This window comes from Canis aureus, chromosome 7 (genome assembly GCF_053574225.1).
Source record: "Canis aureus isolate CA01 chromosome 7, VMU_Caureus_v.1.0, whole genome shotgun sequence".
Classification (NCBI taxonomy): Eukaryota; Metazoa; Chordata; class Mammalia; order Carnivora; family Canidae; genus Canis; species Canis aureus.
This window is the reverse complement of record NC_135617.1, coordinates 71,091,321-71,118,679: the sequence shown is the minus strand read 5'-3', so window position 1 is coordinate 71,118,679 and position 27,359 is coordinate 71,091,321. Positions and strand designations below refer to the sequence as shown.

General features: G+C 54.2%; 4 protein-coding genes across 19 annotated transcripts; 2 read left to right on the top strand and 2 right to left on the bottom strand.

The window, feature by feature from the left end:
• Positions 1-1,975: 1,975 nt before the first annotated feature.
• Positions 1,976-5,631, bottom strand: PRRT1 (proline rich transmembrane protein 1). Its single transcript, XM_077904569.1, has 4 exons — positions 5,456-5,631; positions 4,032-4,570; positions 3,193-3,378; positions 1,976-3,011 (listed from the first exon to the last, which is right to left on the bottom strand). Exons 1-4 carry the CDS (start codon positions 5,472-5,474, stop codon positions 2,835-2,837), a joined length of 921 nt encoding a protein of 306 aa, XP_077760695.1. The 5' UTR covers positions 5,475-5,631; the 3' UTR covers positions 1,976-2,834.
• A 66-nt stretch (positions 5,632-5,697) lies between these two features.
• Positions 5,698-14,505, top strand: PPT2 (palmitoyl-protein thioesterase 2). 6 transcript variants are annotated; one of them, XM_077904571.1, is made up of 10 exons: positions 6,731-7,317; positions 7,487-7,942; positions 8,255-8,448; positions 8,703-8,856; positions 9,307-9,402; positions 9,493-9,600; positions 10,375-10,458; positions 10,586-10,670; positions 13,478-13,532; positions 13,696-14,505. In XM_077904571.1, the coding sequence occupies exons 3-10, from the start codon at positions 8,263-8,265 to the stop codon at positions 13,837-13,839; spliced, it is 912 nt and encodes a 303-aa protein (XP_077760697.1). In that variant the 5' UTR covers positions 6,731-7,317; positions 7,487-7,942; positions 8,255-8,262; the 3' UTR covers positions 13,840-14,505. The 6 variants fall into 6 exon arrangements, with proteins under 6 accessions (XP_077760700.1, XP_077760699.1, XP_077760697.1 ...); XM_077904573.1 differs by lacking the exons at positions 6,731-7,317; positions 7,487-7,942 and adding an exon at positions 6,083-6,101; XM_077904572.1 differs by lacking the exon at positions 7,487-7,942 and having other exon boundaries at positions 6,731-6,990.
• Positions 14,506-14,655: 150 nt separating this feature from the next.
• EGFL8 (EGF like domain multiple 8) lies at positions 14,656-18,145 on the top strand. Of its 6 annotated transcripts, XM_077904567.1 has the most exons (9): positions 14,656-15,489; positions 15,962-16,091; positions 16,300-16,422; positions 16,524-16,636; positions 16,736-16,831; positions 16,935-17,105; positions 17,184-17,263; positions 17,344-17,497; positions 17,769-18,145. In XM_077904567.1, exons 2-9 carry the CDS (start codon positions 15,991-15,993, stop codon positions 17,846-17,848), a joined length of 918 nt encoding a protein of 305 aa, XP_077760693.1. In that variant the 5' UTR covers positions 14,656-15,489; positions 15,962-15,990; the 3' UTR covers positions 17,849-18,145. The 6 variants fall into 6 exon arrangements, with proteins under 6 accessions (XP_077760693.1, XP_077760689.1, XP_077760688.1 ...); XM_077904563.1 differs by having other exon boundaries at positions 15,965-16,091; positions 17,344-18,145; XM_077904562.1 differs by having other exon boundaries at positions 17,344-18,145.
• Positions 18,073-27,299, bottom strand: AGPAT1 (1-acylglycerol-3-phosphate O-acyltransferase 1). 6 transcript variants are annotated; one of them, XM_077904577.1, is made up of 7 exons: positions 27,065-27,299; positions 21,135-21,343; positions 20,788-20,921; positions 20,299-20,474; positions 20,034-20,129; positions 19,831-19,903; positions 18,073-19,311 (listed from the first exon to the last, which is right to left on the bottom strand). In XM_077904577.1, exons 2-7 carry the CDS (start codon positions 21,332-21,334, stop codon positions 19,127-19,129), a joined length of 864 nt encoding a protein of 287 aa, XP_077760703.1. In that variant the 5' UTR covers positions 21,335-21,343; positions 27,065-27,299; the 3' UTR covers positions 18,073-19,126. The 6 variants fall into 6 exon arrangements, with proteins under 6 accessions (XP_077760703.1, XP_077760704.1, XP_077760707.1 ...); XM_077904578.1 differs by lacking the exon at positions 27,065-27,299 and adding an exon at positions 26,751-26,905; XM_077904581.1 differs by lacking the exon at positions 27,065-27,299 and adding an exon at positions 26,456-26,479.
• Positions 27,300-27,359: the final 60 nt, after the last annotated feature.

Genomic DNA, 27,359 nt, shown 5'->3' with positions numbered 1-27,359 from the left:
TTAGAGATTGGGAAGTCCAAGATCTAAGTGCTGGCAGATTTGGTACAAGGTGAGAGCCCCCTCTGGTACATAGAAAGCGGTCTTCTCATTGTGTCTTTGTGTGGTGAAAAGGGCAAGGCAACTTTCTGGGGTCTCTTTTATAAGGGGACTAATCCCATTCATGAAGGTCTGTCCTCATGACCTGATTGCCTACCATCACACTGAGGATTAGTCGTCAACATATGAATTTGGGGAGGAAGCTAACATTTGGTCTATGGCAGAGAAACATTTAGTTAGAAGTGATATCTGAGTTTGGAGTAGATGAGATTTTCAAGGGAAAGTCTCAGAAAAGGAAAAGATCTAGAGATAGACACTTAGGGAAGGGAGGAGAGAGAAAAAGGGGAGGAAGAGGGGGAATGATTAGAAAAGTGTGTGGAAGTAGAGAGGGGAAAGATAACATGTCCTTGAACCAGCACAGTGGAGAATCTAGGGTCAAGGGACAAACACAGGAGGGTTCAGAAAGGCAGTGTGCACCTAGCTATGCAAATATTGATTTTGGCTCCTGGTAACTTCTGGTCATTGGGTATTATTTGACAGAGCAGTTTCAGTAGAGTAGGGAGTGGAAGCATATTTTAAAGGGTTAAGAAATAGAGGAAAAAAAAGGTTAAGAAATAGTGGGTATGAAAGAGAGACAAAGACACATCCCTGACAAAGGGGGTGGGAAGTGAGTAGCTGGTGAGGAAGTGGAAGCTGCAAATGTGAATTCTTTTTTCAAGTTGTTTGGTGAGCAAAGCACATTAAATCTGAAATGTCCAAAGGAGAACTCACAATGTCCATACACCATCCCATCCTCCTCCTATGTCCCCTGTCTTGGTGCATGGCTTTTCTCCTAGATCATAAACCCCATGAGGTCAGTATTCACATCCATTGTTTTGGCAGATGTCTCGCCAGCATCCTGCATGGTGTCTGCAAGTTGTACGGATGCATAGAACTTTGTCCTACAGATGTACAGCTGAAGTCTACTGCTTATACACCCCGCCCCCACCAGAGGCCTCCTGGTTGACGTCAGGGTAGGAGAAGGCAACTGGCCCCAGCTAGACTTCGAGAGCCTAGTGATCTCCCTGGGGGTCTGCTGTGATCTGAATGTTTGTGCTCCCTCCAAAATTCATATGTTGAAATTGTAATACACAATTTGATGGTATTAGGAGGTGGGTTTGGGAGGTGCTTAGGTCAAGAGGGTGGAGTTCTCATGAATGGGATTAGTGCTCTTATAAGAGACCCTATAGATCTCTCTTAACCCTTTCCAACAAGTCAGGATACAATGAGAAGTGTGTAACTCAGAAGAGGGCCCAGGCTCAACTGTGCTGGCAGCCTGCTTTTGGACTTCCAGCCTCCAGAACTGTGAGAAATAAATTTCTGTTGCTTATAAGCAACCCAGTAAATAGTATTTTTGTTATAGGAACCTGAATGGACTGAGATGGCCTCCCGCTCCCCTTGCCTTTGTTATACAGGTACAACATACCACGCAGGGCAGTAATCCAAGTTGTTTTCAGCCCTCTGGCCAGAAGGCAGGAATAGCTGTAGGCAGTTGGCATCTTTTCCCTGTCATACTGTCTCTGACCAACTTTTTCAGAATAATCAGTCCCTTTCTCCTGATTTCCTGGAGTTCTGGGGTCTACTTGTAAATCCTCTCTTCTCAAAGCCCTAAACCCAGTCTGGTAGAAGGGGAAAATGTGTGCTGGGAAAATAAATCCCCACCAAGAATGGACCTCAGACCAGATTCCTGCTGGGATTCCTAAGGAGCCCTCCCAACCCCCATAGTTGTATCTGTCTTTCCGGTGTCTTGGGGGATCTGTCTCCTCCCACTTTTGTCTCTGTCAGTTTTCTTTTTCTTTTTTTCTGTTTTCTTTTATCTTTCTTTCCCTAGGAAGGGAAGGTAAGGGGAAAGAAAAGGGGTTAACAAAAGAGGGTCTTTGCAAGGCTGCAGTCTTCGGAATTGAGGGTGATAAATCCACTTGGTTTCTTTAATGTTCTTTCAGAAATTCATACACACATTCACACAGAAATCAGAACAAGGTGGGGACTGCCGAGGGGAGCGGGGAGCGGGCCGGCTCCTCCCGACGTGGGGAGGTCGGTACCCGGGGTCACTTTCTGCCAGGCTGGCTGCCCACCGGTTGGGATAGGTGGAAAGGAAATATTTACAGAGAACGAGGACTTTCATCATCCTAGGGTGAAAGGTCCTAAACTGGGAACCTCCCAAATCTCATTCTAAAAATACCAAAAGTAGAGGTTCTGGGATTAGCAAGAAAATAGGAAGGGGGTGGAGGAGACAAAACTGTACTAGGAAGAAATGAGCGCGTGGGGGGGCGTGGCTACCCCGGGGCTCGGGCCCAGCGCCGGCAGAAAGGCAGGGGTGTCAGCCTGGCGCCCGCGGGGACCAGAAAAGGGCGGAGCCTGCGGACCTGGAGGCGGGGTCGTGTAGGGGCCGGGGCGGAGCCTACGGAGGAGGCGGAGCTTTGGGGACCTCGCTCTCGCCGCGGAGCGGAGGCGGACGGAGCTCGGCGGGGGGCGCTGCTTGAAGTGGCTGCGGGGGACTGGAGTGGCTGAGGGCCCGGCATCTGGCGGGGATGTCGGGAAGTGGTATTTCTGGGGCTGGGTTTTTTTGGGGTTCCTGAGGAACTGGATTCGGAGCGTGCCTGCCCCGCGAGAAGTTCCGTGGAGGCAGAGTTTAGGACGTGTCGACATCGGGCGGCCCCCGGGACAGGTGTGCGGGGCGCCTGCTGGATCCGCGGCGTGGCTGCAGAACGCGCTGGAGAGGTTGAGGGGCAAGGGGTGGGGCCGGGCCGGGGGGGTCCTCACGGATCCCAGTAGTTCTCGTGGTGCTGCGCGGCAATGATGATGACTACGGTGAGGATGGTACAGAGCACCATGGCTGCGATGCCCACCGCCAGGGAGATAAAGGAGAAGTTCCGGGCCTCGCGTGATGCGATCTCGGCAGACACCATGTCTCCGCGGGCCAAGGCCGTGCGCACCTGCGGGGGAGGGGCGGAAAAAGAGGATTGGAGTGGCTGCTCCGTGGGTGATGCTCCCCAGGACAGCCAGCACCCCTTAGAATAAGAAAAACCAAAAGAAAAAGAAAAAAAAAAAAAGAAAGAAAAAGAAAAACCGAGCGAGGCCACCCTTCCCAGACGCCGCCGTCTACTCCCCTTCCACCTGCACGGCCTTGAAGATGGCGATGATGCCCGTGGGCCAGAAGCAGCAGATGGTGGTCAGCACCGCGATGGGCATGTAGTCGTGCGGCGGGCGCCTTGGCTCCAGCAGGGCCAGCCCTGGGCCCTGGGGCGGCGGGGGGAGTGTGGAGGTCACTCCTGTGCCCCCCGGGGTCCCGCCTGCGTAGGGCTGTGGAAGGAAGGTTGCGGGAGAGGGAACGTCATTCGGGTCCTCCCTGAGCCCACCAACATTCTGCGTCTGGCAGAGTAGTTTTTAAAGCAGATTCTTGCATGTTGCTTCTCAAAGAAACTTGTCATCCACTACCCTTCCAGGACACCCATAAATTCCACCTAGGTCCCTCTCCTTTCTTCATTGCTGCCCTTACCCTTTATTCTTAGGGGTCGCCACACTCCCTCCCCATAAGGTATGACCGCACCAGTGCTGCCCTGGCCTCACTTCTTCTCTCCAAATATCTGCTTGGCCTTCCCTATTGAGTCAGTTCTAGGTTTCTTCTCCCTTATCCTCCTTGGTCCCCAGGTTTCATTTCTCCTTCCCCCTCTCTCCAGGCTGTTCTTTCCTTCTATCAAGCCTCCTCTGGACTTCCGTGCTCCATTCCCCTTCCCAGACCCTGATCTCTGACCCCAACTGCTAGACACACACACACACACACACACACACACACACACACACACACACACACTCCCAAGGCTTTCCTTAGTCCCTCCTCTCTGTAGGCCTAGTCCTAGGGACCTGCCTGGTTCCCTAGCCCAGTTTCTCTATCCCACCAGCCCCCAGTGCGTCCCCACTCCTTCCTCCCAGGCCCTCGTCAGCCCAGTACTCACCGTGCCCACCGGGTAGACCGGCACGTAGGCAGTGCAAGGCTGCAGCTGTAGGGGGTAGCCGGGGGCTACGTAGCCCCCCAGTGGCAGCGTGCCTACCGCACCCGTGTGCGTGGGCACCACGAAGCCGGGAGCCTGGGCAGTATGAGAGGGCGCCGGCGGGGGCGGAGCGGCGGCGGCTGGCGGCGGCGGGGGCAGCGGGCCCTCGAAGCGAGTCTCCTGCAGGTAAGGGTCGGGTGGCATGCGGGGCAAGGTGGCGCAGCCGGGTGGGGGCGCCCCGGCGGCCGGGCCGGGCGGGGCGTGGTGTGGTGGTCGCGGCAGAGTGGCTGAAGATGAGGGGCCGCGCTGAGCAGTGGCCGCGGCGGAAGCCAGGCCGCCTGCCCCTAGGCGCGGGAGGGTGGCCGTCCCGGACTGGTGGTAGTGGTGGTGGTGGTGATGGTGAGAGGAAGGGGCTGCCTGTGGGGGTGGGGCGGGGGGTTCGGCGGGGGGCTGGGGGGCATTATAGGGTGGCGGAGAGGTGTGAGGGACTGAGTCCGAAAGGCCTGGGGGTGGTAAGCAGAGGAGGGGGCATGGGGAGAGAGAAGAGGTGAGGAAGGGGGTAGGGGGAGACACAGAGGGCCAGGGATGGAAGAAGATAATGTGAGAGACAGAGGAGATGGGTGAGAAGCCATCTCTTGGTCTCAGGGCAGGAAAGGGGTTGAATCTAGGCCATCTGTCCCCCCTCCCTTCTTTCAATCTAGTTTTGAGGTCGCAACTCTCCTCCATTCTTCTACCTCTTCAGCAACATGGCCATAGCTTTCACCTGCACACCCAAGCCATGGCTGCCTTGGGCTTGCCCATCTGAGCTGGTCCTGTATGTGCACGTGTGTAGACATGCAACACTGTGTTAACATGTATTCAAACCAACAGTTGCATAAACACATGTAGGATGACATATTCCCTTCTGCCTCCTTGCCCTGGGAAGGGGCACCCTAGCCTCTCTGGGAATCCCAGTACCTCTTCTAGGGCAGATAAAGAAGGCTGTTCTGAATTTTACTCCCTGCCAACCTCCATCTGATCATATCATTGTATTTCTCCACTGAATGTCTCCATGAGAGCCGGTGTCATCTGTCCATCTGTCACTCCCAATGATGCTATCCTTGCTGTACTTGGCTGATGCTAGGCCACTCTACTTCCCTCACCCTTTCAACCTGTCCCCTTTCCATGTTGTTGGTAAGGGGACGAAGCTGCGATTGGAAGGAGGAAAAGAAGAGAACAGAGGGATAGATTAAAAAGAGAAGGAGGATGGGGGGTGCTGAGAGCTGGACAGAAGGGGAATGAAACAATCAACCCGCCTCCAGGGAGGGGGTTGGGGCCAAGGGTGGGGGGAGAGTCTGGAGATGGTGGAAAGGGCAGGTTTTTATTTTTTTATTTTTTTATTTTTTTACCTGACTTTTCCGATGACATGCCTGCAGTCTCGCTGGGACAGGGTCCCTGTAGTGGGAGTCGGGGTCCCTAGCTGGCGTCGGAGTCTCGGTGTGCGGATTGCGCAGCCGGCAGCACAGAGATGGAGAGATGAAGACAGCGGCGGGGGGCGGAGGGAGAGCAGGGAGGGGGGGTAGCTTAAAGGGACCGAGGAGGGGGGGGGAGTTTCCGAGGTACCGTCACTCGGTCTCTCCTCCTCTCACCCTGGCATCCAAGCCCCCAGTTTGGGCTCCCTTGGAGTTGTCATGGAAACAGGGAGGCAAGCAAGACCTGGCGAGGCGGTTGGGACTAAGGGAAGGAAGGCGGGAGGGAGAACTCTCTAGAGTCTTCCCCTCTAAGACTGGCTGTAGTGATGACATTGTGGGAGGAAGGGAGCAGGTGCCCAGTGGATTCTGTACCCCAGTCCCCACAGGATCTGGTTCACCCTAGTCAGGACCCCCCCCCCAACTTCCCTCACAGTCCCTGCAAGTTCTCAGGATCTTCTCCCCAGTCTTTAGCTTCTGTTTCTCCCGCTTTAGGAAGGATAACTGTATATGACAGAGAACTGCAGAGTTGAGAGCTGCGATGGCTTGAAGAGCCCCCAGGGTTATGGCCTGCGGTGAGCTGCAGGTAAACTGGGGGGCTTGGACCTATAGTAATTTAGCGGGAGTCTGGCTTGTGACTGGGGGGGGAGAGGGCGTGGGAGAAGATTGGAGAGAAGGCTTGGGGGATACGGAGATACGTTCTTCCTGGGAGATATGTTCTTCCTCCGGGGTGCAGGAGCTGAGCACTTTGGAAGGAGGGGATGGATCACCTCATTTCTGGCAACTTCGTTTTGGGAATAGGTGATTTCCCTTTCCCCCTTTGGTAATTAGGCCTCTTAGAGTTCCCCAGTGCATCCATGTTCAGATCTATTTCTTAAAATCCCAGCACCCACCCACCACCCCTGCCAAGGCCAGCCGCCACCTCCTGAGTTGGCAGGATGTGTGTGTGTGTGGGGGGGGGGGGGGGGCGGGTGTCGGAACACAGCTGTAATTGCGGTCTTTTCATTTGTTCATTGTATCTTGGGAGCACGTATGCGGGGATGGAAGGTGCAGTGGGCAGTCTACTGAGACTTAGAGGATAGAGGAGTTGGACTTTATGCAAAAACACAGTCAGGGATTCTTTAACCCTCTGCTACCTCCGCCTTCAGATTAGTCCTCCCCAACCCCCGCCCGAGGCAGTGGCCGTGCCCGGCTGCGTCCTAGCGGAGCCTACAGAGCTGTGCAGAGGCCCCGCCTGGACGGGTCCCAGGGCCCAGACATTTAGGTCAGGCCCCAAACTGGCCATTCTGGTTTCCGAGGCGTCGGCGTGGTTCCAGACCCCCTACCGCCACCCCACCCTCACATGACACACCTCAGAGCACAAATCGGGTTTATTGAGAGACTTTAGACCGGCCAAGACCTTGTGAAGAGAGGGAGGGATTCATTCCGACAAGCTTCGAAATCCTTTCCTCTAGGGAGACGCCTTCAAACGCTAAGTAAAAGCCCGCCGGTGTCTGGTGTCTCGCCAGGGGTGCAGGGCGCCTGGAGCTCGGGGGTCTGGCCGAGGGGGGCGCCCACATGAGTTCCCGGCTCAGGGCAGGTTGCGGGGGTCGCTCAAGTTGAAAGACTGGCGGGAACCACGCGGGCGTGAGTCAGCGCTGCCCCAGGGGCCCTCCGCCCCTTGGAGGTGGGTCGTGTCCCGGGAGCGGAGGAGAGGAGGCCAGGAGAAACTGGGTCAGGCTGCACTTCTAGCTCCGGGGGCCTCGAGGACTCTTCGCGGCCCTGGAGACGAGGGCAGTACACGCACTTGATAACGAAGAGTTGTAAGACGCTGACCCGGGGCCGGCGGGCAGGCGCGGGGCGGGGCGGGTCGGGGCGGGGCGGGGTCCTCCCGGTCCTCCCGGTCCTCCCGGCCCTCCCGGTCCTCCCGGTCCTCCCGGCGCCGGCGTGGGACCGACTGCGGAGACGGTCTTTCTCCGGTCTCGTCCCCAGCGCCCTGCCCCCTCACCCCGCCCCCGGTGGAGGGGGGAGAACTTCGTGTTCCGCGGCGGAGCCAGAGTTGGGAAGTGGGACGAAACAGGCCAGAATTCAGCCCCTCAGGGCGCCGGTGCAGCGGGGCCCGCGCTCGCCTCCTCTCGGCTCGCAGGCTGGGCCCGCCGCTTCTTCCTCTCCCCACGACTCTAAATGGATTGCTCTGCCTGTCTGCTCCCCCGCCCTCGGGACGCAGTGGAATGTTCCACGGCCCCTCCGGTCCCGGCCTGCGATACAGGGGACGCGGGCACGGTTGTCAGGGAAAGCCCCGGACGTGACGGCGGAGCGCGACCCCTGGCAGCCTCCCCTCTCCCCTCGGTCACTGCCCTGCGCGCGCTCCGGACCCCCTCCCCCCGCGGGCTCCGGTCTAGGGGGAAGTAAACAGCAGGCGCAGCGGAGTCCGCGGACCCAGGCCAGGTGGGAGCTTGCGTCCTCCAGGAGCCTGCGCTGCCGCTCGGGGTCTTCCTTACAACACCCGGGGTCGTGCAGCGCCGGGACGGGCCTGGGGACAGTCCCGGCCGGGCTGGGGGCGGGGCTCCGGGTGCGCGTCGCTGAGTCTGCGTGTAGGGGGTGTGTTTCCTACAACCCCCGAGTGCGATCCTAGTAGGCTGCCTGGTGAGCTGGACCTAGTGTGAGCGCGGGCGGGGAGGGGCCTCTCGGTGGCCGGGCGTCTGCTCGGAGGGGAGCGTGTCGTCCTCTCTCTCACAGGCCCCCATCGCCCCTTCTCAGGCGGGAGCATGCTGGGGCGCCGGGGCCTGCGGCTCCCCCCGGTGGGGATCCTGCTCCTGCTGCCGTTCCTGCCGCCGCCGCTGCCGCCCGCAGCCCCCGCGCCCCATCGCGCTGCCTACAAACCGGTCATCGTGGTGCACGGGCTGTTTGACAGCTCGTACAGCTTCCGCCACCTGCTGGAATACATCAACGAGGTCTGGCCGGGGACGCCCGGTTGTGGGGCATTGGAGGCGTCTGTGGTGACTGGGGAAGGAGAATGGGGAACGGAAAGCTGCCCTGCTGGGCTTGCTCCGTTCCTGGAGGAGCTGGTGCTGGCGTTGGGAGAGGCAAAGGATGAGATCCCCGGTTCTAGCAGGGCGCAGTAGGAGTGCGGACGCTGGCCAGGGGGCGATGAGGTGGGCGGGCTTTGTAGTGCACCCCCTGTTGCAGCATTGCCCCTTTCCCACAGACACATCCCGGGACTGTGGTGACAGTGCTTGATCTCTTCGATGGGAGAGAGAGCTTGCGACCCTTGTGGGAACAGGTGCAAGGGTTTGGAGAGGCTGTGGCCCCCATCATGGCAAAGGCCCCTCAAGGGGTGCATCTCATCTGCTACTCGCAGGGTAGGTGCCCTCCCCCTCCCAAGTTCTAAGCCCTATCTGAGGCTTGATCCTTATCTGAGGGACACCTGCTAGTGTCCCCTTTTCTGAACAATATTGTCCCAGCCAGAGTCCTACTACCTGAGCCCTACTTTTCTGACTTCCCTCAGTACCTGGATCTTAGCTCTGTATCCTGAGTGGGAGGGAGACTCCCTGCACTGTTGCCCCCTTTTGCCATTACTCATGGCTCTTGCCCATATGGGATAATGGGGCTGTAAAAAGCACCCTACAAGGAGAGTCAGAAGATCCAGAATCCAGTTCTGGCTCTGGCACTTTGGCGACATATAACCTTTTGCCACAGGTTTTTGCTTTCTCTGGGCCTCAGTGTCCTCACAAGCATTGTGGTGGTGGTGGTGGTGGTGACAAGGAGTGCCTGTCCCTAAGTCCCTGCCTAATGTGCTGGTCTGCCTCCAGGGGGCCTGGTGTGCCGGGCGCTGCTCTCCGTCATGGATGAGCACAATGTGGATTCTTTCATCTCTCTCTCTTCTCCACAAATGGGACAGTATGGAGGTGAGCGGGGATGGTGAGCCCCATAGGGGGCTCTGAGTTTTGGGGACACAAAGGTTTGGGGGCCACTTGACACTGCTGTTCTCTTGTCAGATACGGACTATCTGAAGTGGCTCTTCCCTACCTCCATGAGGTCTAACCTCTACCGGATCTGCTATAGTCCCTGGGGCCAGGAATTCTCCATCTGCAACTACTGGCATGGTGAGTAGGGGATGCCACACTGGGATGTGCATGGAGAGGACACCTGGGCGTAGGGCCTGCGGCTTCCCTCTGTACCATAACCAGCAGCAGCAGTGGTAAGGATGACTTACCATCTGAATAGGCACTGTTCAAAATATTTTCTGTCTATTACCTTATTGCTTCAGAGTATGGTGTGGGGCAGGGGTCAGCAAAGTTTTTCTTTAAAGCACCAGATAGTAAATATTTGGTTTTGCAGGCCATGTAGTCTCTGTCACAAATATAATTCTGCCACAGTAGTGTGAAAGCAGCCATACACCATAGGTAAATGCGTGTATCTGTGTTCTAATAAAACTTTATTTATACAGACAAGCAGTGGGCTGGATTTGCCCCATGGTTCATAGTTTGCAAACACCTAGTATAGTTTTTAAGACAACGGATGCTGGGTCCAGACTACTTGTGTTTGAAGCCTGACCCTATTGGGTTTCTCCGGACAAGTTACTTAACCTTTCTGTGACTGTTTTCTTTATCTGTAAAATAATGATATAGTACTACCCTCTAGGGGGTTGTGAAGATTAAATAAATTAACAAATGTAATGTACTTTGAACAGTACCTGGCATAGAAGGTGGCTGGATAAAAGTGTTTGCTCTCGTGTTTACAATTATTATTACTGTTACTATTATATTAGTATTCACTTTGTCTATTACCGTAGGCCCCTGATTGGTCCTCTGGCCTCTGGTCTTGCTTCTTTTCCTTGCTTCTCTGACTGTATAGTTCTAACTGCTGTTTATATCTAGACCCCCACCATGATGACTTGTACCTCAATGCCAGCAGTTTCCTGGCCCTGATCAATGGGGAGAGAGATCATCCCAATGCCACTGGTGAGACCCAGGCTCCTATCCGGTCCTGTTTTTGCTTCTCTGACCCGCTATGTTTCTCTCTCTCTCCAACCTGGCCTGACCCCTGTGACTGACTCTTCTTTTCTTTTCTCTTCTTCCCAATTTTCAGCATGGAGGAAGAACTTTCTTCGTGTGGGCCGCCTGGTGCTGATTGGGGGCCCTGATGATGGTGTCATTACCCCCTGGCAGTCCAGGTAATAAGGAACTGTGTGGCCGGAAGATTGACTAAGGACACTCCCCACCCCCAGCAGTTTTTATCTCATTCCTGAAATTGGCCTGTATCTCCCACTGTTCAGTTCATGCCCTACCCTCTATGTATCCTGTGACCAGAACGTGGGAGTCATCCCCCAACTCCTTGTATCCAGCCAGTCATTAAGCCCTACAGACTCTACTTCCTCTCCATCCCTAAACCGCTGCTTTGTAAAAACTCTTAACTTACAGATAATTACAGATTCACAGGAAGTGGCAAAGATAGTTTAGAGAGGTCCTGGGTATGTCTCCTTCTCCCGGTTCCCCCCCATGATTGCATCCTATGTAACTACAGCACGACATCAAAACCAGGAAGTTGTCCTACTAAGTAGGATATGTGTGTATAGTTCCATGCCATTTTATGTTTCCTACCACCTCTTTTTTTTTTTATTAAAAATTTTTATTTATTTATGATAGTAACACAGAGAGAGAGAGAGAGAGAGAGAGAGAGAGGCAGAGACACAGGCAGAGGGAGAAGCAGGCTCCATGCACCGGGAGCCTGACGTGGGATTCGATCCCGGGTCTCCAGGATCATGCCCTGGGCCAAAGGCAGGCGCCAAACTGCTGTGCCACCCAGGGATCCCCTCCTACCACCTCTTTTACATACCTGGACTTCTATAATATCCTCCAGCCCCGTCCCCTCCATCCTGTTCCTCAGGAAAATCCATGGCTCCATCGTGCTATGTGTTGGCCTATGTTGCAGATCTCATGAGTGGTCTGAAATGTCACCTAAGCTACTTTAGTTGCTCAGCAGATATTTATTGAGCACTGTATGTATTCCCAGGCACTGTGCTAGGCCACTGGGATGCAGTGGTAAATGAAAGAGAAGTCCCTGCTATTATGTAGCTTATGATCTCGTGTGGGAGACAGATAATAAATGTAAATATAAAAAAAAAAAATAAATGTAAATATATATCTCGGGTGGAGATAAGATAAGGTAGGGGAAGGGGGGTTGGAGGATGACTGAGGCCTGTGTCAGATCATGGCCAGATAAGTCCTAGACGAGATGCCATTTGAGTAGAAACTTAAGGAAGTGAAGGAAGGAGCTGTGCAACAATCTGAGGGGAAAACGACTCAGGGAAAGAGTAGCACGAACAAAGGTCATAGGGCAGGCATGAGAAATGAAGAGGCCAGTGTGTTTAGAGCTCAGGGAGCAGGGGAGAAGGTGGGAGAGGAGATGAAGGAGGTAGCAGGGAGCCAGTGATGTGGAGCCTTTGTGGGGTAAAGTCAGGCCCTTGATTCCTTTTTTTTCTAAAATATACATGATAAAAAATTTACCAATTTTTAAAAAAGATTTTATTTATTCATGAAAGACACAGAGGGAGAGGCAGAGACATAGGCAGAGGGAGAAGCAGGCTGCCTGCAGGGAGCCCCATGTGGGACTCGATCCTGGGACTCCAGGATCACAACCTGGGCCAAAGGCAGATGCTTAACGGCTGAGCCACCCAGGCATCCCTCAAATAAACCTTATTTAATTCTTACTTGACATATAAGAAAATTTAGGTGCAAATAGCTGAAATAAGGTGTCTCTATTCAGAGTCAGTAACTGGTGAAGTCAGGCTATCTAACTTAACCACTGGGTTTCACTACCTCTCTGCAAGGGAAGTATTCTCGTATAGGACAAAGAGGATAAGTACTACGCTCAGCCACACACATTTGGGAGTGTGTGGCAGAGCTGGAGCTCACATCCAGGTCTGTGTGCCCCTATACATGATGAGATATAGCCCCTCAACACAGCCTCCAGGCCACCAACCAGCTCCCCCATGCTTGCAGCTGTGCCTCACCTCTGCACCTTTGCTCCTGCTCTTCCATTTGCCTGGAGAACAGCCTTGCCTAGTGGAGAGTCCTCACTAGGAAGCCCTTTGCTGATGCTCTAAAACTAGAGTAGTAGCCTCTCTTTGCTCTGTAGCCTATTGGACTAAACACTATTAGTGTTTGTTGTTTGTGGCTGGGGCCCACTCACTGCCCATGCCAGTTATCAGTATTACTTTTTAAAATCTTAAGGCCTTTTTATTTTGAAGTAAGTTCATATTTAAAAAGTTACCAAGGTATTATAAGACAACCTTGTGTGCTCTTCCCCTAGGTTTTCTAAATGTTAACATTTCACCATGTTAATGTCCTCATCCATTCTCTGTAAATATATATATGGGGCATAGGTGTGTTTGTGAACCAGTTGAGAGGAGGTTGTAGACATGTCTCTTTATCCCTAAAACTTCAGTATGTCAGTGTCTGTTTCCTGTATATTCTTTACATATCCAGTACAATTACCAAAACCAAGAAATTGACATTATCCTACATGGATAGGGTCACTGTATAGACCTTACTCAAATATTTTCCAGTTGTCCTCCTGGGGAAAAAAATCCAATGCAAAATCCATCCTGGGATCATGTGTTGCATTTACTTGTTATGTCTCTTTTTTTCCTGGAATACTTCCTCAGTGTTCCTCTCTGACATTTATGTTTTTGGAGCGTATGGTCTAGCCATTTTGTAGAATGTCCCTCAGTTTGGGTTTGTCAGTGGTTTCCTCATGAGTAGGTTCGGGTGACACATTTTCGAGGGGACTCTGCAGAAGTCATGCTGTGGCCTCAGTGTATCACTTCCATAAGCTACATGATATCCAGTTAAATATTTGAATGTCTTCCTTGCTGCCTGTTTCAACAGGCTGTGAATTCCCGAAGTCCTCTGGCCTACCTTGATTTTCTCCAGCTCTCTTGATAACTTCCTCCCCTGCCCACCCTCAATCTCTTTGTAGCTTCTTTGGTTTCTATGATGCAAATGAGACCGTCTTGGAGATGGAGGAGCAACTGGTGAGCCCCCTGGGATTTCTTCCCACTTCTTCATGCCCTGTCCTTCCTCCCTGCCACTGACACTGAAAGGTTCACCCTGTGGGGAGGGGACGGGGACAGGGACAGCAGCAGGAGCTCACTTTGTTTCTCCCTGTCTTTCTTTGACCCTTTGCTCACTTTGAAGGTTTATCTGCGGGATTCTTTTGGGTTGAAGACGCTGTTGGCTCGGGGAGCCATAGTGAGGTGTCCGATGGCTGGGATCTCCCATACGGCCTGGCACTCCAACCGGACCCTTTATGAGACCTGCATTGAACCTTGGCTCTCCTGAGGATGTCCTCAGGGACCCCCCAGGAACTCCCCAGCCCAGAGACCAAGCGGTGGCCTTGGAAAGCAGATGTCAGGCTCTGGTGTGCCTCTGATCACCCATTGCTCCCACACTGCCTGCACCAACCAGGGCTCCCAGGACCCCTTCCTCTTCTCCTAAATGACAAATCCTGGTTTCCCCCACATCACGTCTGGGGTTTGCTCTGTGCTCTCTCACCGTCCCAAAGCAGAGGTTGGGAAGAGAGAAACCAGGTTTTTAACTTGTGGCTGCTCCTGCTGCTGCTGCTGCTGCTCCGTCTCCGGCCGAACAGGAGGAGAACCCAGTCCCTGCTCACTACGGAGGTCTCCTTCTAGGCCACTCAGGACATTTTTAGCTTCTGTTCTCCCCATATTCCCTTTTCCTCAGCCCTCCCAACTCCCAGGAAGGACTACCCATGAGAGTGGGGTTCTGAGGCTCCCCTATGGGGACGGTTCCGTTCTTGAAATGTCAGTGTTGGGGAATATCTATGGCCCGTGAGGCCCATCTCAGGTTTGGGGATCCCCCAGTCCCTATGTTCAGTGTTGGGGTACCCCCTGGGAGCCTAGTTTCTTTGAGGCCCCAGCCCCTCTTTTAGCTACCATTGAATGGGTGTTAACCCTGTATTAATGGAAATAAAGTTCCATTTCTTCAGTGTGGCTTGACTCATTTCCAGGTGAAGGGGACCCGGCTCCCCAAGGAGGGTGGAGATGGAGAGCCTGAGGTCTGGGTGCCCGGATGCCTGGTCTGGGGTGGGACCCCCTTGGTGTTTCCGCTCTCTAAATGCCCATTCTGTGTGGGTTCCTGATTCTCTGTGGGTTCTTTCCTGCAGAGGACAATTCTCTTCCTGTCCCAGCCTAAGCTTGGGGGACTGAGCCCAGGGCTCCAGTGGCTTGTGCCTCAGCCTCATGGGTGGAATGTGCCTGCTACCCCCAGGCTAGATGAGGGGGCTAAGGGTCAGGGTGGGCATTTGTTGCACCCCTTTATGACCTTTGTAGGCCAGAGTTGGGTGAGGGGCTGGACAATGAGCCTCCTCTTCCTTGAAAGAAGGAATTTTGGTGGAGACAATAGGGCCCTGTCTGCTCTGGCTTGGGGGGCGGTGGCAGACTCAACTCGCCCCCACCCCAGGCCCTAACAAATGTCATCAAGGAATGGGGGGCAATTTCCCCATAAGGCATTGGGCACCTCCCCGCCCCCCTCTTCCTTTCTTTCTTCAGCTGATCTTGCCTCTTCTCCCATGACCTGACCCTGCTTTCCTCTGCCAGCTCTGTCTCTCTCCCTGCCCCCACTTCTCCCCCAGCCTGTGTTGGGTTGAGGGGTGTGGCAAGGGCCAGGGGGACCAGTGGTGTCATAGAGCCAGTGGCCTCTGCCGATTTGGGGAGTGTAGGAAGAAGGAGCCTCGGAGTTGGAAATTTACTTCTGGGGGCCCTTTGCTGGGGCGGTTGTGAGCGTTGTGGGACTTGGATCCCACTGAGCAGTTAGAGCAGGAGCTATGGAGGACGCTTGTGGGAGGGGGCGGGGAATGGGAGGATTGTCTGGCCCAGCCCCTTCTCTCCTTCCCAGCCTGCCCCACCCACCCACCAGTCTGAGCTGCTGCTGCTGAGGCTGGTCTGCTGGAGTCTCCGGAGGAAAAGACAGGTGGGGAGAACATGTCACTGGAGGATGAGCCTTAGAATGTGCGTTGGGAAGTGTTGTGTGAGTGAGGGGTGCTGGTGAGAGAGGCAGCAGGGATAGGTGCAGTTTCCAGGTCCATGGTTTGGGGTGCAGGATATGAGTATTCGAGGCTTTGAATCCTGTAGAAGAGTTAAGATAGAAGAGGGTGTGTTACAGATTGGAGTGTTGTGGAGGAAGAGTTAGCTGTGGTGTAGAGGGGAGGGGAGGGAGTGTATGGGGGCGTGCACTTGCAGGATGCTACAGGGACCGTGTGTGCTGGATGAAGGGGTCACCTTCCATATACACACAGGTGTAGACAATCCTGGTGGCTAGTGTAAATGTGTACAAATAAGCATGCTGACTTCCTCAGAGCGCACTATCAGACTGCTCTTGGAGGGGCTGGTGCTGTAGCAGTCACAGGAGAGGGGAAGGACCTCCGTTAACCTCTTCTTGCCAGCAGCCTGCAGTTTGGAGTCAAGGAGAATCATGGCGTCCAGGGATGAGCTGTACAATCTCTTAGGTGGACTCTCATCCCTCCTGCTGCTGATGTCAGTCCAGGGGGCCAAGGGTGGATCCCTCAAAGAGAGGTGATAACACAGGGGGCAGGGCCAGGGGTGAGGGCTTTGGAAACCCTGCTGGGGGTGGGGGGAATGGCAAAACCATGGAGTATAGAATGGGGGTGAGGCTGTCCCCTCCAGGGAGGGGGGGGCCTCGGTTGAGCTTGAGGGTAGTGGGATTCCTCACCCCCAGGGCCTGGCCCACTTAGTGTCTCTCCCCTCCTCTGCATGGGTGCAGTCAGGGGGTCTGCTCCAAGCATATGCTGGTGGTCCCCCTCCATTACAACGAGTCCTACAGCCAACCAGTGTATAAGCCCTACCTGACCATGTGCAATGGAAGGCGCATCTGCAGCACCTACAGGTGAGAGATCGGAGCCTGGACTCTGGAGTCTTTCAAGAAGAAGTTCAAGAACCCAGACCAAAGCCCATAAACCACTGTTCAGAACCAGGCCTATGTTCTAGGACCACATATCGAGTGGCATGGAGGGAGGTGAAGAGGGAGGTGCAGCAGACCCATGTTGTGTGCTGCCAAGGCTGGAAGAAGCGGCATCCAGGGGCGCTCACCTGTGATGAAGGTGAGACTGGGTCTTCCCAGGCCTGGGGACAGGGGTGCGCTGCGGGGCTGGGGAGGCTGGCTGTTGGTCCTGTTTTGAACTGCCCTTCTGCACCCACAGCCATCTGCGCCAAGCCCTGTCTGAACCGAGGTGTCTGCGTCAGGCCAGAGCAGTGCCAGTGCGCCCCAGGCTGGGGTGGGAAGCACTGTCACGTGGGTGAGTTCCCTTCCTCCTCCAGTGGTGCCAGGACCTCACTCCCCTTGGGGCACCAGCTCCCCCCCCCCTCCCGCTTCAGCCCTCTCCTCTTTCTGTTAACTAGACGTGGATGAATGTAGGACTGGCGTCACCCTCTGCTCACACCATTGCCTCAACACGGCAGGCAGCTTCACCTGTGGTTGTCCCCAAGGTCTGGTGCTGGGCCCAGATGGGCGCACCTGTGCAGAGGGCAACCTGGAGCCCCCAACTGGCACCAGCGTCCTCAGCGTGGCGGGTGAGTGGGTGGCAGTAGGGGTGTCAGTGAGGGCCCGGGCTCAATGGCAGCGGGTCACGCTGCTCCCTTTTGTCCCAGTTCGGGAAGCAGAACATGATGAGCACGCCTTGAGGCGGGAGATTTGGGAGCTGCGGGGGCGCCTGGAGCGACTGGAGCAGGTAAGGGTAGATGCCTGGGCCAAGCCCCCTGGGTGGGGTGTGCCCCACCTCCAATACTCTTGAGGTGTCTTCCTTTGTAGTGGGCCCGTCAGGCTGGGGCCTGGGTCCGAGCTGTGCTGCCCATGCCACCTGAAGAGTTACAGCCAGAACAGGTGGCGGAGCTATGGGGCTGGAGCGACAGGATTGAGTCTCTCAGCGACCAGGTGCTGCTGCTGGAGGAGAGGCTAGGTGCCTGTGAGTCCTCAGTCCCTCTCTGCTTGAACCCCCATCCCCCTATGGCTGCCCCCAGCTCTCCCAGACACCTTTCCCTAGTTCACTTTTCTTTCCCCCAAACCCTTTCTCAACACTTAGCTTCCCCATACTGTCCCCAGATAGCTACACTTCATCCCTTTCTCTGGTACCCTGTCCCTAATCTATTTATTGTTGGGTAAGAGTCTCTGCAGTACCCTGGCAGCCCCAAAAGTCCACAGCCAATGTGTCTGCCTGCCTCCTTGTCATTCACCAGGCTCCTGTGAGGACAATAGCCTGGGCCCAGGTCTCAATCGGCAGCCGATAAGGAACCTCTCCAGAACCCTGGCCCTCTAATTTATACAGAAACTGGCCCTGCTAATCCTCTGGGATCAGCCAGCTGGGGAAGTGCAGATAAGGTTATCTGGCACCAAGAAGCAATGAGCGATGGAAACTTCCAAGAGCTGAAGGCAGGGGGGAGGATGGGTGCCTTGGGCCCACCCGAGTCTTCTGGCTGGGGCAGGTTGCCTGGGCGAGAACCACTTCAACGCCTTAACAAATGCAGCCAGAAAGTGCCCAGATCTCTCTCTCTCTCAATCTTTATTCTGTTTCTTGCTGTTATCCAGATAATTAATAAAAACCAACCACACAAAACTGGGTCTCGCCCTCTCCTTTTGCTCCCAGCCCACCTCCCCAGTTGTGGGCACAGGTCTAGGGTGGGAGGCCAGAGTGGTTAATGCCACAGGGAGGAAATGAAAACTGGCTCAGAGAGGGGAAGCCTCAAAAGAAAGAGAAATAAATTAAAAGCCCTCCCACCCCCTCCAGCCAGGGTTCAGTTCCTTTCCCCAATTCCCTAGGGAGCAGAAGTGAGTACAGCACCTGATGTCTGCCTCTTCCCTTGTGTCTAGTTACAATGGTACAGCAGGGCTGCAGGGGACTGGATTGATGCCAGGACCACTGAAGAACTGTACCACAGGGACAGGGGGAAGCAGAAATGTGGAGACCAAATTGGCATCTAGGAGTATGCTCACCCCTGGGCACCTGGGTATGGGCAGGACGAGACCTCTGAGTAAGAAGAGTCCAGCCTCCACTGATGGGAGGCTCCATGGGAGGGAGGGTGAGGGTGCTGAAGAGTGTTCCCAGGATAAGCCAGGAATGTTCCAGGCATCGCTTCCAGCCACAATGTGAGGAGTCCTCACAAATGGATAAGTCCACTGAATCCATGGACTTGTGGGAGGGTATTGTTCCATAGCATGGACGAGTCCACTGGCCAATGTGGGGTGGAGAGGGAGAGAAGATCACAAAGGAAGAGGGTCCACTGGGGAAAGGATGGTGTGTTCACTCCCTTGGGTAGGTGAGCCACTGGAGATGAGGGGGAGGCAACTGTCCCACAGACAAGATGGCACAGGAGGTGGGTGGGGGTCAGAGTGTAGACTGCACTGAGGCAAGAGAGTCCATGGAGGGAGCTGGGAAGGGGCAAGGAGTGGTGCTGTATCCACATTCACTTCAGAAGTTGAAGATTCCAAAGAGAAGAACAGTGGGGAGAAGAGAAACAAGGAAGAGGGCTTGGCCCTGCTTTAGGGCCCACTGGGCTGGGAGGTATGGGTGGAAGAAGGGGATCATTGGGAGGGGAGCTCAGAGCCGGGCCTCGCCCACCCCTCCAGACTTCTTCAGATAGTCACCACTGCCCCGGCCATCAGTGGAGATTTCCCGGAAAACGGTGAGCATGGAGTGTCGGACTCTGTCAGCCAGAGCTGGGACGTCATCTGGTGTCAGCCCTTCTGTGGGCACTGGGGGCAGCACCCGTACCTGACATCGTCCTGAGGGGGGTGGTGAGCACCATCATGGCCTGTCTGCCTAGGCCTCTGCCCACAGGTGGGGCACAATTTCCGAGCTCTCCTGCCACTCCCTCCCCAACCTTTCTGTTCGCTTCTCCCTACCCTGGACAACTGCCCCTGTTTGCCAGCTGCTACCTGAGCTGAGGCCCTCCTGCACTAAGCCGCCCCCCCCCATCCAGACACCTCAGCACCCTTTCTGCCCCCGTTGTCTCAATTTCACTTTTACTGCCAAGTGTTATCATAGCCTTGCACACACAGGCCTTCCTCCTCCCACTGGACAGTAATGGCCCCTCTTGCAGGGACTGAGCTTTACCCATATAGCAGGGTATGTTGGGTGCTTAATAAGTATTTATTAGTTGGTGTGGGGTCACACTGGTGATCCTTTGGACATCTCAGTCCTGGCACTGACCAATCCTCCCTCTCATGGGGACATCCCCCCAGCCTTTCTCCCTCATGGCCCTTCTGGCCACCCCCAGCCCCAGGTCTACTCAGAGCCCTCACCCGAAGTGAAGCGGCGCTCCTTCTTGCAATAGAAGTCTTGATAGGAGGACATGACTATGGGGACAATGGGAACCTGGGGAAGGGGAGAAGCAAACAGCCCACAGTTCCCTTCCAAGGCCCCATGACAAGCCTCTGACAGAAAGAGATGGTGGGAGCCGGCAGCACAGGGGATGCTCAGGAGCAGAAGGGGAAGTAGTAATTACCTGGGCCTGAACTGCAAGGTGGAAGGCGCCACGTTTGAAGGGCAGCATGGAGCCATTGTGGTTTCTTGTGCCCTCAGGAAAAACCCAGACCCGCACCTGGGGAAGACAGAGAATCAAGACATACGGGTGTGTGTGTGTGTGTGTGTGTGTAATAGTTGTGACGCTGTAATGGGACCTCTGAGGCCTGCTGGCCCTGCATCTCAGTCTATTTACAAGTGCTCTACTCCACAATGCCCCGACCCTCCTGTTCCACAGGGTGACTCACGTCCTGGGTGAGCAGGGTCTGGGCGACTTCTGACATGACACTGATGGCATCCCCAGTGCGCTTCCGGTCGATGAAGATAACTCCTGCCAGCCAGCAGGCCAGTCCAGCGGAGCCAGCCCACAGCAGCTCACGCTTGGCAATGGGTACACAGCGGCCTGGCAGTACCTCCATCATCCCTAGGGCAAAGGTAGGATGGGTGAAGGCCATAGTGGAGGCAAAGTATTATGGGAAGCAGGTCATCACCCACACTACGAAGGACTGGAGATAAAGGAAGAGGCAGACTGAAGGAGGGGGGTGGGAAGACCTGAGTGGTGGAAGAGGTGATTAAACATATATTAGCCTGTATATGAGGGTAAGAAGTCCTGGGGGAAGGGATAGGGGAGCCAGGGGGCGACGTTTAGATGCGAGGTAGGTGAGGACCCCCAGAGGAGATTCTGGGGAAGGAGGAAGGGCATGGCTGGGGGAGGTGTGCCCTATGAGGGATCTCACCAAGCAGGTCGAGTGAGCTCTGGTGGTTGGAGACCACGACGTAGGGCTGTGAAGGAGGGAAGTGGTGAGCCCCACGCACCTCCACTCGGATCCCGTACAGGTATTTGATGTGGAGCAGCATCAGGCGCAAGATCCTGTGGGGTCATGGCAAGGGGTTCCAGCAGGACCCACTGACGTCCATCTAAATAAAATGCCTTGGTTCCCCCTACTCCACTGTCTTTGCAGTCCTCTCCCCTTCCTTGTCCTTGGGTTCTCTTCACCTTCCCTACAAACCCCACATCCTCCCCGTCCACTGCTCACTTTGGACTCTTAGGTTTTCTCATCACCCAAAACCCTTTGGCCCTCACTTCATGTTCTCAACGTTGCGTCCTCGCACAGCACACACAGGGATGGCGAGCACAGCCAGGAAGAGGATCCAGCCATTGTAGAAGGCCATCTTGAAGAAGTATTTGGCACTGGGGCTGCAGAACCACAGGGCAGGCAGCAGGAGCAGCAGCAGCAGGAGGAGCAGCAGCAGCACAGTCCATACCCCTGGCCACAACTCCATTCTGGCCACCTGCAGGGGACAGGGCAAGGGACAGTGGGCCAGGTTCCTGGAGGGGAAGTGGAGTGGGCAAGGCACAGCAGGCAGGGTTTGGGGAGCTATGAGGACAAGGGCCAGAGATACAGGAAGGGGTCAGGGCTCCCATCTAGACCTGCCCAGGAAGCCTCTCTGGGATAGGGGTGGGAGGAAGAGGAGTTCAGGACTGCTTGCCTACCCCTCTCCCAGAAATATTCACAAAGACAAGAGACACAAGACATGGACATCTACAACTCACAAATACATGATAAGGGGACAATAATAATAGCAACAGCTAACACTCATAGCTGGTAAGGTCTTAGGATGGTCTACACCTGACTGTCTAATACGGTAGCCACCAGCCATATATGGCTCCTGAGCACCTGAAACATGGCCTAGTTTGAGTGGAGACGTGCTGGAAGTGTAAAAATACACATTAGATTTCAAAGACTCTGAATGAAAATGTAAAATATTCCCTTAATAATCTTCTGTATTGATTACATTTTGAAATCTTAACCTTTCAGAATACTGGGTTCAATAGAACATATCATTAAAATTAATTTCACCTTGTTACTTTTGACCTTTTTTGACATATCTACCAGAAAATTAAAATTTACATGTGGTTTGCATTATATTTCTGTTGGCTTAGGGCTGGCCTATAGACTATGTTAAACCCTTAAAGGGGCGCCTAGGTGGCTCAGTGGTTGAGTGTCTGCCTTTGGCTCAGGGCGTGATCCCGGGGTCCTGGGATCGAGTCCCACATCAGGCTCCCCGCAGGGAGCCTGCTCTTTCCCCTGCATGTGTCTCTGCCTCTCTCTATCTCTCATGAATAAATAAATACAATCTTAAACAAAACAAAACAAAACAAACAAACCCTTAAGTATGAACTACACAATTTACATTTTATAGGAGAGAGGCCCAAAGAAGTTAAATAACTTACCTGAGGTGATATGGCTCCCCTAAGAGGCACCTCCTAGTTTAAACCTAAGCGGCTTGTACTCCTAACCACGGTCACGCTGCTGCCTGTATGTATACACACAGGTATACGCAACAGCAGGTACAGTGAAGGGCCAAAACACCCAGACATTCTCAAGAAGACTGGCAAGAATAAAGGGTCTGTCACTAATGCAAAAACAAACACATACAGTCATGCAGAGACTGACCTGCTCACACCAGAAGGCAAACTTAAAATCACACCTTGGTAACAGCTAAAGGAATGTAGTAAATGCATAACCAGAAAACCCCCTCTCCACCAAGGTAGCTACCTCCACCCCTCTCCTGTTCCCAGATAAACCCATGGACATACCAGAAGCAGCTACATCTATCAATCCTGCCTCCACAGGCAGGCAAACAAATCCTTCTGCTCCCTTTCCCCCTTCTGCACTGGAGGCAACTGGGTCAGGCAGATACAATATGTAAGGCCTGACCGAGGGGGAAAAAAAAAGGCAGAGTAAAAGAGACATCATACCACCTGCTCTGGGAGAGGAAAGAATTCAGGAGGAAGAGGTACGGGCACACAGAACTGCCTCTAGGTTCTTCCTCCTTCCTCCACTCTGCCCCACTATTGGGGGCAGGGTCAGAAGTCACAAAATGGTGTTTAGGCAAATACCTGTCACTCCCAGCAAGGCTACTGGCACTCCCTTCCAATGACAAGAAAGTCTGTGTTCAAAGTCCCTTGCCAATCAGTGAAGGGTAATAGGCAAGAGAAAACAGGAAACTCTGCCAACTCTGAAGCTGTAGGCTTTGAGCTGTTCTAGCCCACTGCCCCTGTTAAGTCTGGACCAGCATCTCTCCCTTGGACTATTTGCAATGGGCTCCTAATTCTGCTCTTCCAATTCATCATCCATGTAGCCGCCACAGAGATCTTTCTGTAACACAGATCCGAGCATTTCCCTGTCTTGTCTGCAGGCCCCTTAGACAAGTTGACTTCTGCTTCCATCTTTGGCCCCGCCCCCACAAAAGCCTTTTGTGCTCCAACTCCAGTTCCTCAGGCATACCAAGATCTTTCATGCTACTGTGCTGCAAACAGGCTGCTCCCTTGGCTGGAATGCCCTTCCGCCTCTTCACTTGCCTCACACAGCTGAGCGTCACGCTTTGGAAGCCTTCTTGAACCCCTCCTGGCCTGAGTTTTCATTACACTTTTATCTTGATCACTGGTTCTCAAAGTGTAGAGATGCGTATTCTTGGACCTCGCCCCCGATCTCTTGAATCAGAAATTCTGGGCCTTGGGCCCAACAATCTGTATTTTAACAAGCCCTCCAAGTGAGTCTGGTGTGCACACAAGTTTGAGAACCACTGATCTTGACACCACAGCGTACATAACTGCTCACTGGCACTTTTGTTTCCTTCCCTAGTCTGTAAGCAGCTTGAGGGTAGTAACGCCCAATACCTGGGACAGAAGGAGGCAGAGAGGGTGCTCAATAAACATTTGCTGAACAGATTATAAGGCTGGATACACACCCACACAGCCATAATTAATGACAGAAATGATCAGGAATCCGATAGCTACACTCTGTGAAAAGATAAGTCACTGAGAAAGCAATGAACATAACAAGCCTAACAGTAACCTTCTCTGAATATACACATACAATACGCAGTCACGTTGAAGGGGAAGCACCAACAATCAAGATGGCGCATCCCATCTCACACAAAAGAGAAACATACGGAATGGGGATTAACATGCCACAGGGGAGAGATGCTACTGTCATCAATAAATGCCAACACAGCAAAAGAGTGGGGGAACAGAGGAAGTGCACAGCAGAGCTGACCCTGTGGCATGCACTGACCTCCATGAACACAGGCTGTCCACAGCCACTGGAGAGATCAGGCCAGGAAGGTCAGCAAGGTAAGGCACATGGGGATGGTTCTCTGGGGAAACAGAGGCCCCGTCACCTTTTTCTCTAATGTATAACATTAAGTGACCTCCTCTGGAGCAGAAATGTCCAAGGACTTATAAGCGCATGGAGTGCCAAATGGGTTAATGTGCAGATGACTCACAAAATACACTGCCAATAAAATTATGAAATAAATAGTATGTGTACCCAGAAGCACAGATGCTGTGGAAGGGCCACATCAGTGTAAACATGATAAATATGTAAAGGAGCATGCATAGGTATGGTGTGAATCCTGACTGGGAAAACACATGCAGCCAACAGGCCAACCCAATCACAACAGAAGTGTGCACTAGTCCACTAAACCACAGGATCCCCCACACGAAGACTACCACACATGACAGGATCATGGACATAATAATATATGATACATGAAACAAAACAAGGGATAACCTTTACATGCAAAAGTAAACATGCAAAAGCATAAAATGTGCAAAAAACACAAAACCACACAATGGATGCAATATATAAAAACTCACATTTGAACAATGTCAAGACTGGACAAGAGACATGGACATAAAGATAGGAGAATGGGCAATTCTGATGGACAATAACACATCGTTTGTCCACAGTCCACGGAGAGCACAGGGAGAGGCTAGCCGCACATAAGCCACTAAACATGTCAAAGGCACACGGACTCAATGTAGAAAACATGGCCCCCCACAAAGCATCTGTGTCAGTAAGGATCTAGTCCAGTGTGGATGGCCACTGAAGAAGGTCCTGTGCCCAGATGAAACAGAGGTGTCTGAGGGCATTTCTAGGAAGCGAATTCTGCTAGGGGAAGGAGGGCAATAAACCACCTTCTCCCGGCTACAACCCCTCAAGAGTCATGTGGGGCCAAAGGGCAGGAAAAGGAACTGGGGAAGGTGTCAGGAATTCCCTCTTCAGGACTCTGTCCACACCCCCATCCCAAATGCACAGGGTTTTCGGATCTCCTCCGTCTCTCTTCCATCCTTCCTCCCTCAGGGCCCCTCTCCTTTCCCCAGCAAACCTCTCCCCAGTCCGCCTCCCAGACCCAATCTCTCCCCCATCCCCTCTCGGCACCCTCCTCCCGCCTCCTCCCATCCCTTTCCCGCCCCCACCTCAGTGGGGTGGGGGGCCCGGGGAGCTGGCCCCCTCCCCAGCCAGGCTGCGGCAGCGGTGGTGGCGGGTGGCTGTGTCTCTGCCTCGGTCGGGGTGTCGGTGCCAAGGGGGCGACAGGATTTGGGGGTGTCCTAGCCCCGGCCGATGGAGGGGAGGTGAGAGTGGGAGGCTGGGCCCATTGCGGGAGGAACGGTGGGGGGTTATCCCCCTAGCTCCCTCCCTCCCTCCCTGCTGTCTCTCTGAGGGCTGGGGCTGCTGCTGCCGCTATCCCCCTACCCCTCCCCAACGCCTGCGGGCTTCCGGGGCTGGCCAGGAAGTAGGGGGCGGTGATGGGCGGCCCGTCTTGCCAATCGCCTCCCCGAATCGACCAGTTTCCTCGGTGGCTCCGCCCCGCGAGAGCTCGGCTGGGCTTTGCCGGTCTCCGGCCTTCTCAGGCTCCAGCTGCATCTTTTTTTCCTCCAACTCCCTTTCAGCACACATGGCTCGTGTGTCCCTTGGTGCTGTATTCCTTCCTTGGCCCATTCCTTCTTCGTCAGCTCTCCTCTTCCTGGGAATTTCACTCGGTTTCTTCCTTTCTCCTTAACTCCCTTATCTGCTGTATATTCCCTCCAACTCCCGACTCCTCCAAAAACCTCTTTCCTGTTCCCAACTCCGGATATCTGCAGGTGTCTACTATATGCCAAGTACTCGTCTCCTCCCCGTGGCTCCACCTCCCTGGCCCCTCCAGCTCTCGCTGGCTCTCTGACTTTTGCCCTCCCCGCACGCAGTCCGGCTCCCTGCTTCAACCCTCTCTCTGGTCTTTAAAGAGAAGAGGTACTCTCGGGCCCTGTCCCTGCCCCTGTCCTTCCACGGTCTTTATTTAACTTCAGTACTTTCGCTTTTCAATTTCCTTCCTGTCAGTCTCAATCACTGAAGCTGAGACAGTGCCTCTCCCCAACATAGAATCTGGGCGGGCGCATCTTTTCCAGTAGAAACTGGGTATTAGGGTTGCTTTAAAAAAAAATGAGAAAGAAACAAAAAAAAAAAAAAAAAGAGAGAGAGAGAGAGAGAAAGAGAAAGAACGCTAGATTACTCTGGGACGAGCATGCCTCCTGAATTTTGTAGGCATGTATCTGTTCCCTGTCCAGCCTCTGACCTCCTCTCGCTCGTCTTTCCACTGTCCCTTAAACCAGGACCATTGCGTTGCTCCTCTCCTTGGTCTACGCCCCTTCCCCTAGAACTTTTCTCCTAAGCCTTTCCCGGCATCCTGTACCTTCACTTCCCCCGCCCTCCTCTCACCTGGCCTCCCTGGTCACGTGAGACCTTTATCTGGGTGCTGACCTGCCCTCGGCCCGAGTCTGTCCCCGCTGCCAGACACACATTCGCCCTGCTAGAATTTACACGCCCTGAGGTCGAGGATGTAAGGAACACTGGTATGGGAGGACTGTTACCTAGTTCTGCTCCTTGGGCCACAGTGAGGTCACTGACTGTAGAGAAGGCCCAAGCTCGGGCCTGCCCAAGTCCCGGGGGTCCTACCCAGGAGGAAGACCCCACTTCTGCGGGACACACTACAGGACGGAAGGGGCGGGCCTAACCCCATTCCGCCGCGGGTCGCTCAGGAGGGCGGGCCTTGCCCCCTCGGCACCTACTCACGAAGGGGTGGAGCTAGTTCGCTTTTCAGGTTTAAAACGGGGCCGGGGTCAACTCTGTCATCCTGTGTCAACGTTAGAAAGGTGTGGGCCTTGAGATCTGTTCTGCAAGTCACCTAAGGAGGAGCGGGCTGCGTCCCGCAGCCGAGGGAGGTGGGTTAACACCAGCGCCGCAGGTCGATGCTCGCACCACCCACACGTCGAGCTGATGCCAGTTCTGCTCCCTTCTTCACTGAAAGGGAGGGGCGAGCCCCAGTTCTGCCCTCTACGTCACCGAAGGAGGCCGGAGCCATTTTGAGCCCTGCGACCATAGCATTTGCTACCTCGCCAAGCCCTCGGCCGTCTTTTCCGATCTCGGCCAATCAGGGCTGCAAGAAACTAGCCAATCAGCCCGGAGAGACCGCAGTCGGA

Excerpts from the sequence above, each read along its gene's own strand:
- PRRT1 (XM_077904569.1), bottom strand. Across the intron at positions 3,379-4,031 it reads CGGTCTACCCGGTGGGCACG|CCCTACGCAGGCGGGACCCC; the intron begins GTGAGTACTGGG and ends TTCCTTCCACAG. Across the intron at positions 3,012-3,192 it reads CCATCTTCAAGGCCGTGCAG|GTGCGCACGGCCTTGGCCCG; the intron begins GTGGAAGGGGAG and ends CCTCCCCCGCAG.
- PPT2 (XM_077904573.1), top strand. The coding sequence starts at position 8,263 with ATGCTGGGGCGCCGGGGCCTGCGGCTCCCCCCGGTGGGGATCCTGCTC. Across the intron at positions 9,403-9,492 it reads ACAAATGGGACAGTATGGAG|ATACGGACTATCTGAAGTGG; the intron begins GTGAGCGGGGAT and ends TTCTCTTGTCAG. Across the intron at positions 9,601-10,374 it reads CATCTGCAACTACTGGCATG|ACCCCCACCATGATGACTTG; the intron begins GTGAGTAGGGGA and ends GTTTATATCTAG.
- EGFL8 (XM_077904563.1), top strand. The coding sequence starts at position 15,991 with ATGGCGTCCAGGGATGAGCTGTACAATCTCTTAGGTGGACTCTCATCC. Across the intron at positions 16,832-16,934 it reads TGGGAAGCACTGTCACGTGG|ACGTGGATGAATGTAGGACT; the intron begins GTGAGTTCCCTT and ends TCTGTTAACTAG. Across the intron at positions 17,106-17,183 it reads CAGCGTCCTCAGCGTGGCGG|TTCGGGAAGCAGAACATGAT; the intron begins GTGAGTGGGTGG and ends CTTTTGTCCCAG.
- AGPAT1 (XM_077904577.1), bottom strand. The coding sequence starts at position 21,334 with ATGGAGTTGTGGCCAGGGGTATGGACTGTGCTGCTGCTGCTCCTCCTG. Across the intron at positions 20,475-20,787 it reads GAGCTCACTCGACCTGCTTG|GGATGATGGAGGTACTGCCA; the intron begins GTGAGATCCCTC and ends CCTTTGCCCTAG. Across the intron at positions 19,312-19,830 it reads GGAGCGCCGCTTCACTTCGG|GACGATGTCAGGTACGGGTG; the intron begins GTGAGGGCTCTG and ends CACCCCCCTCAG.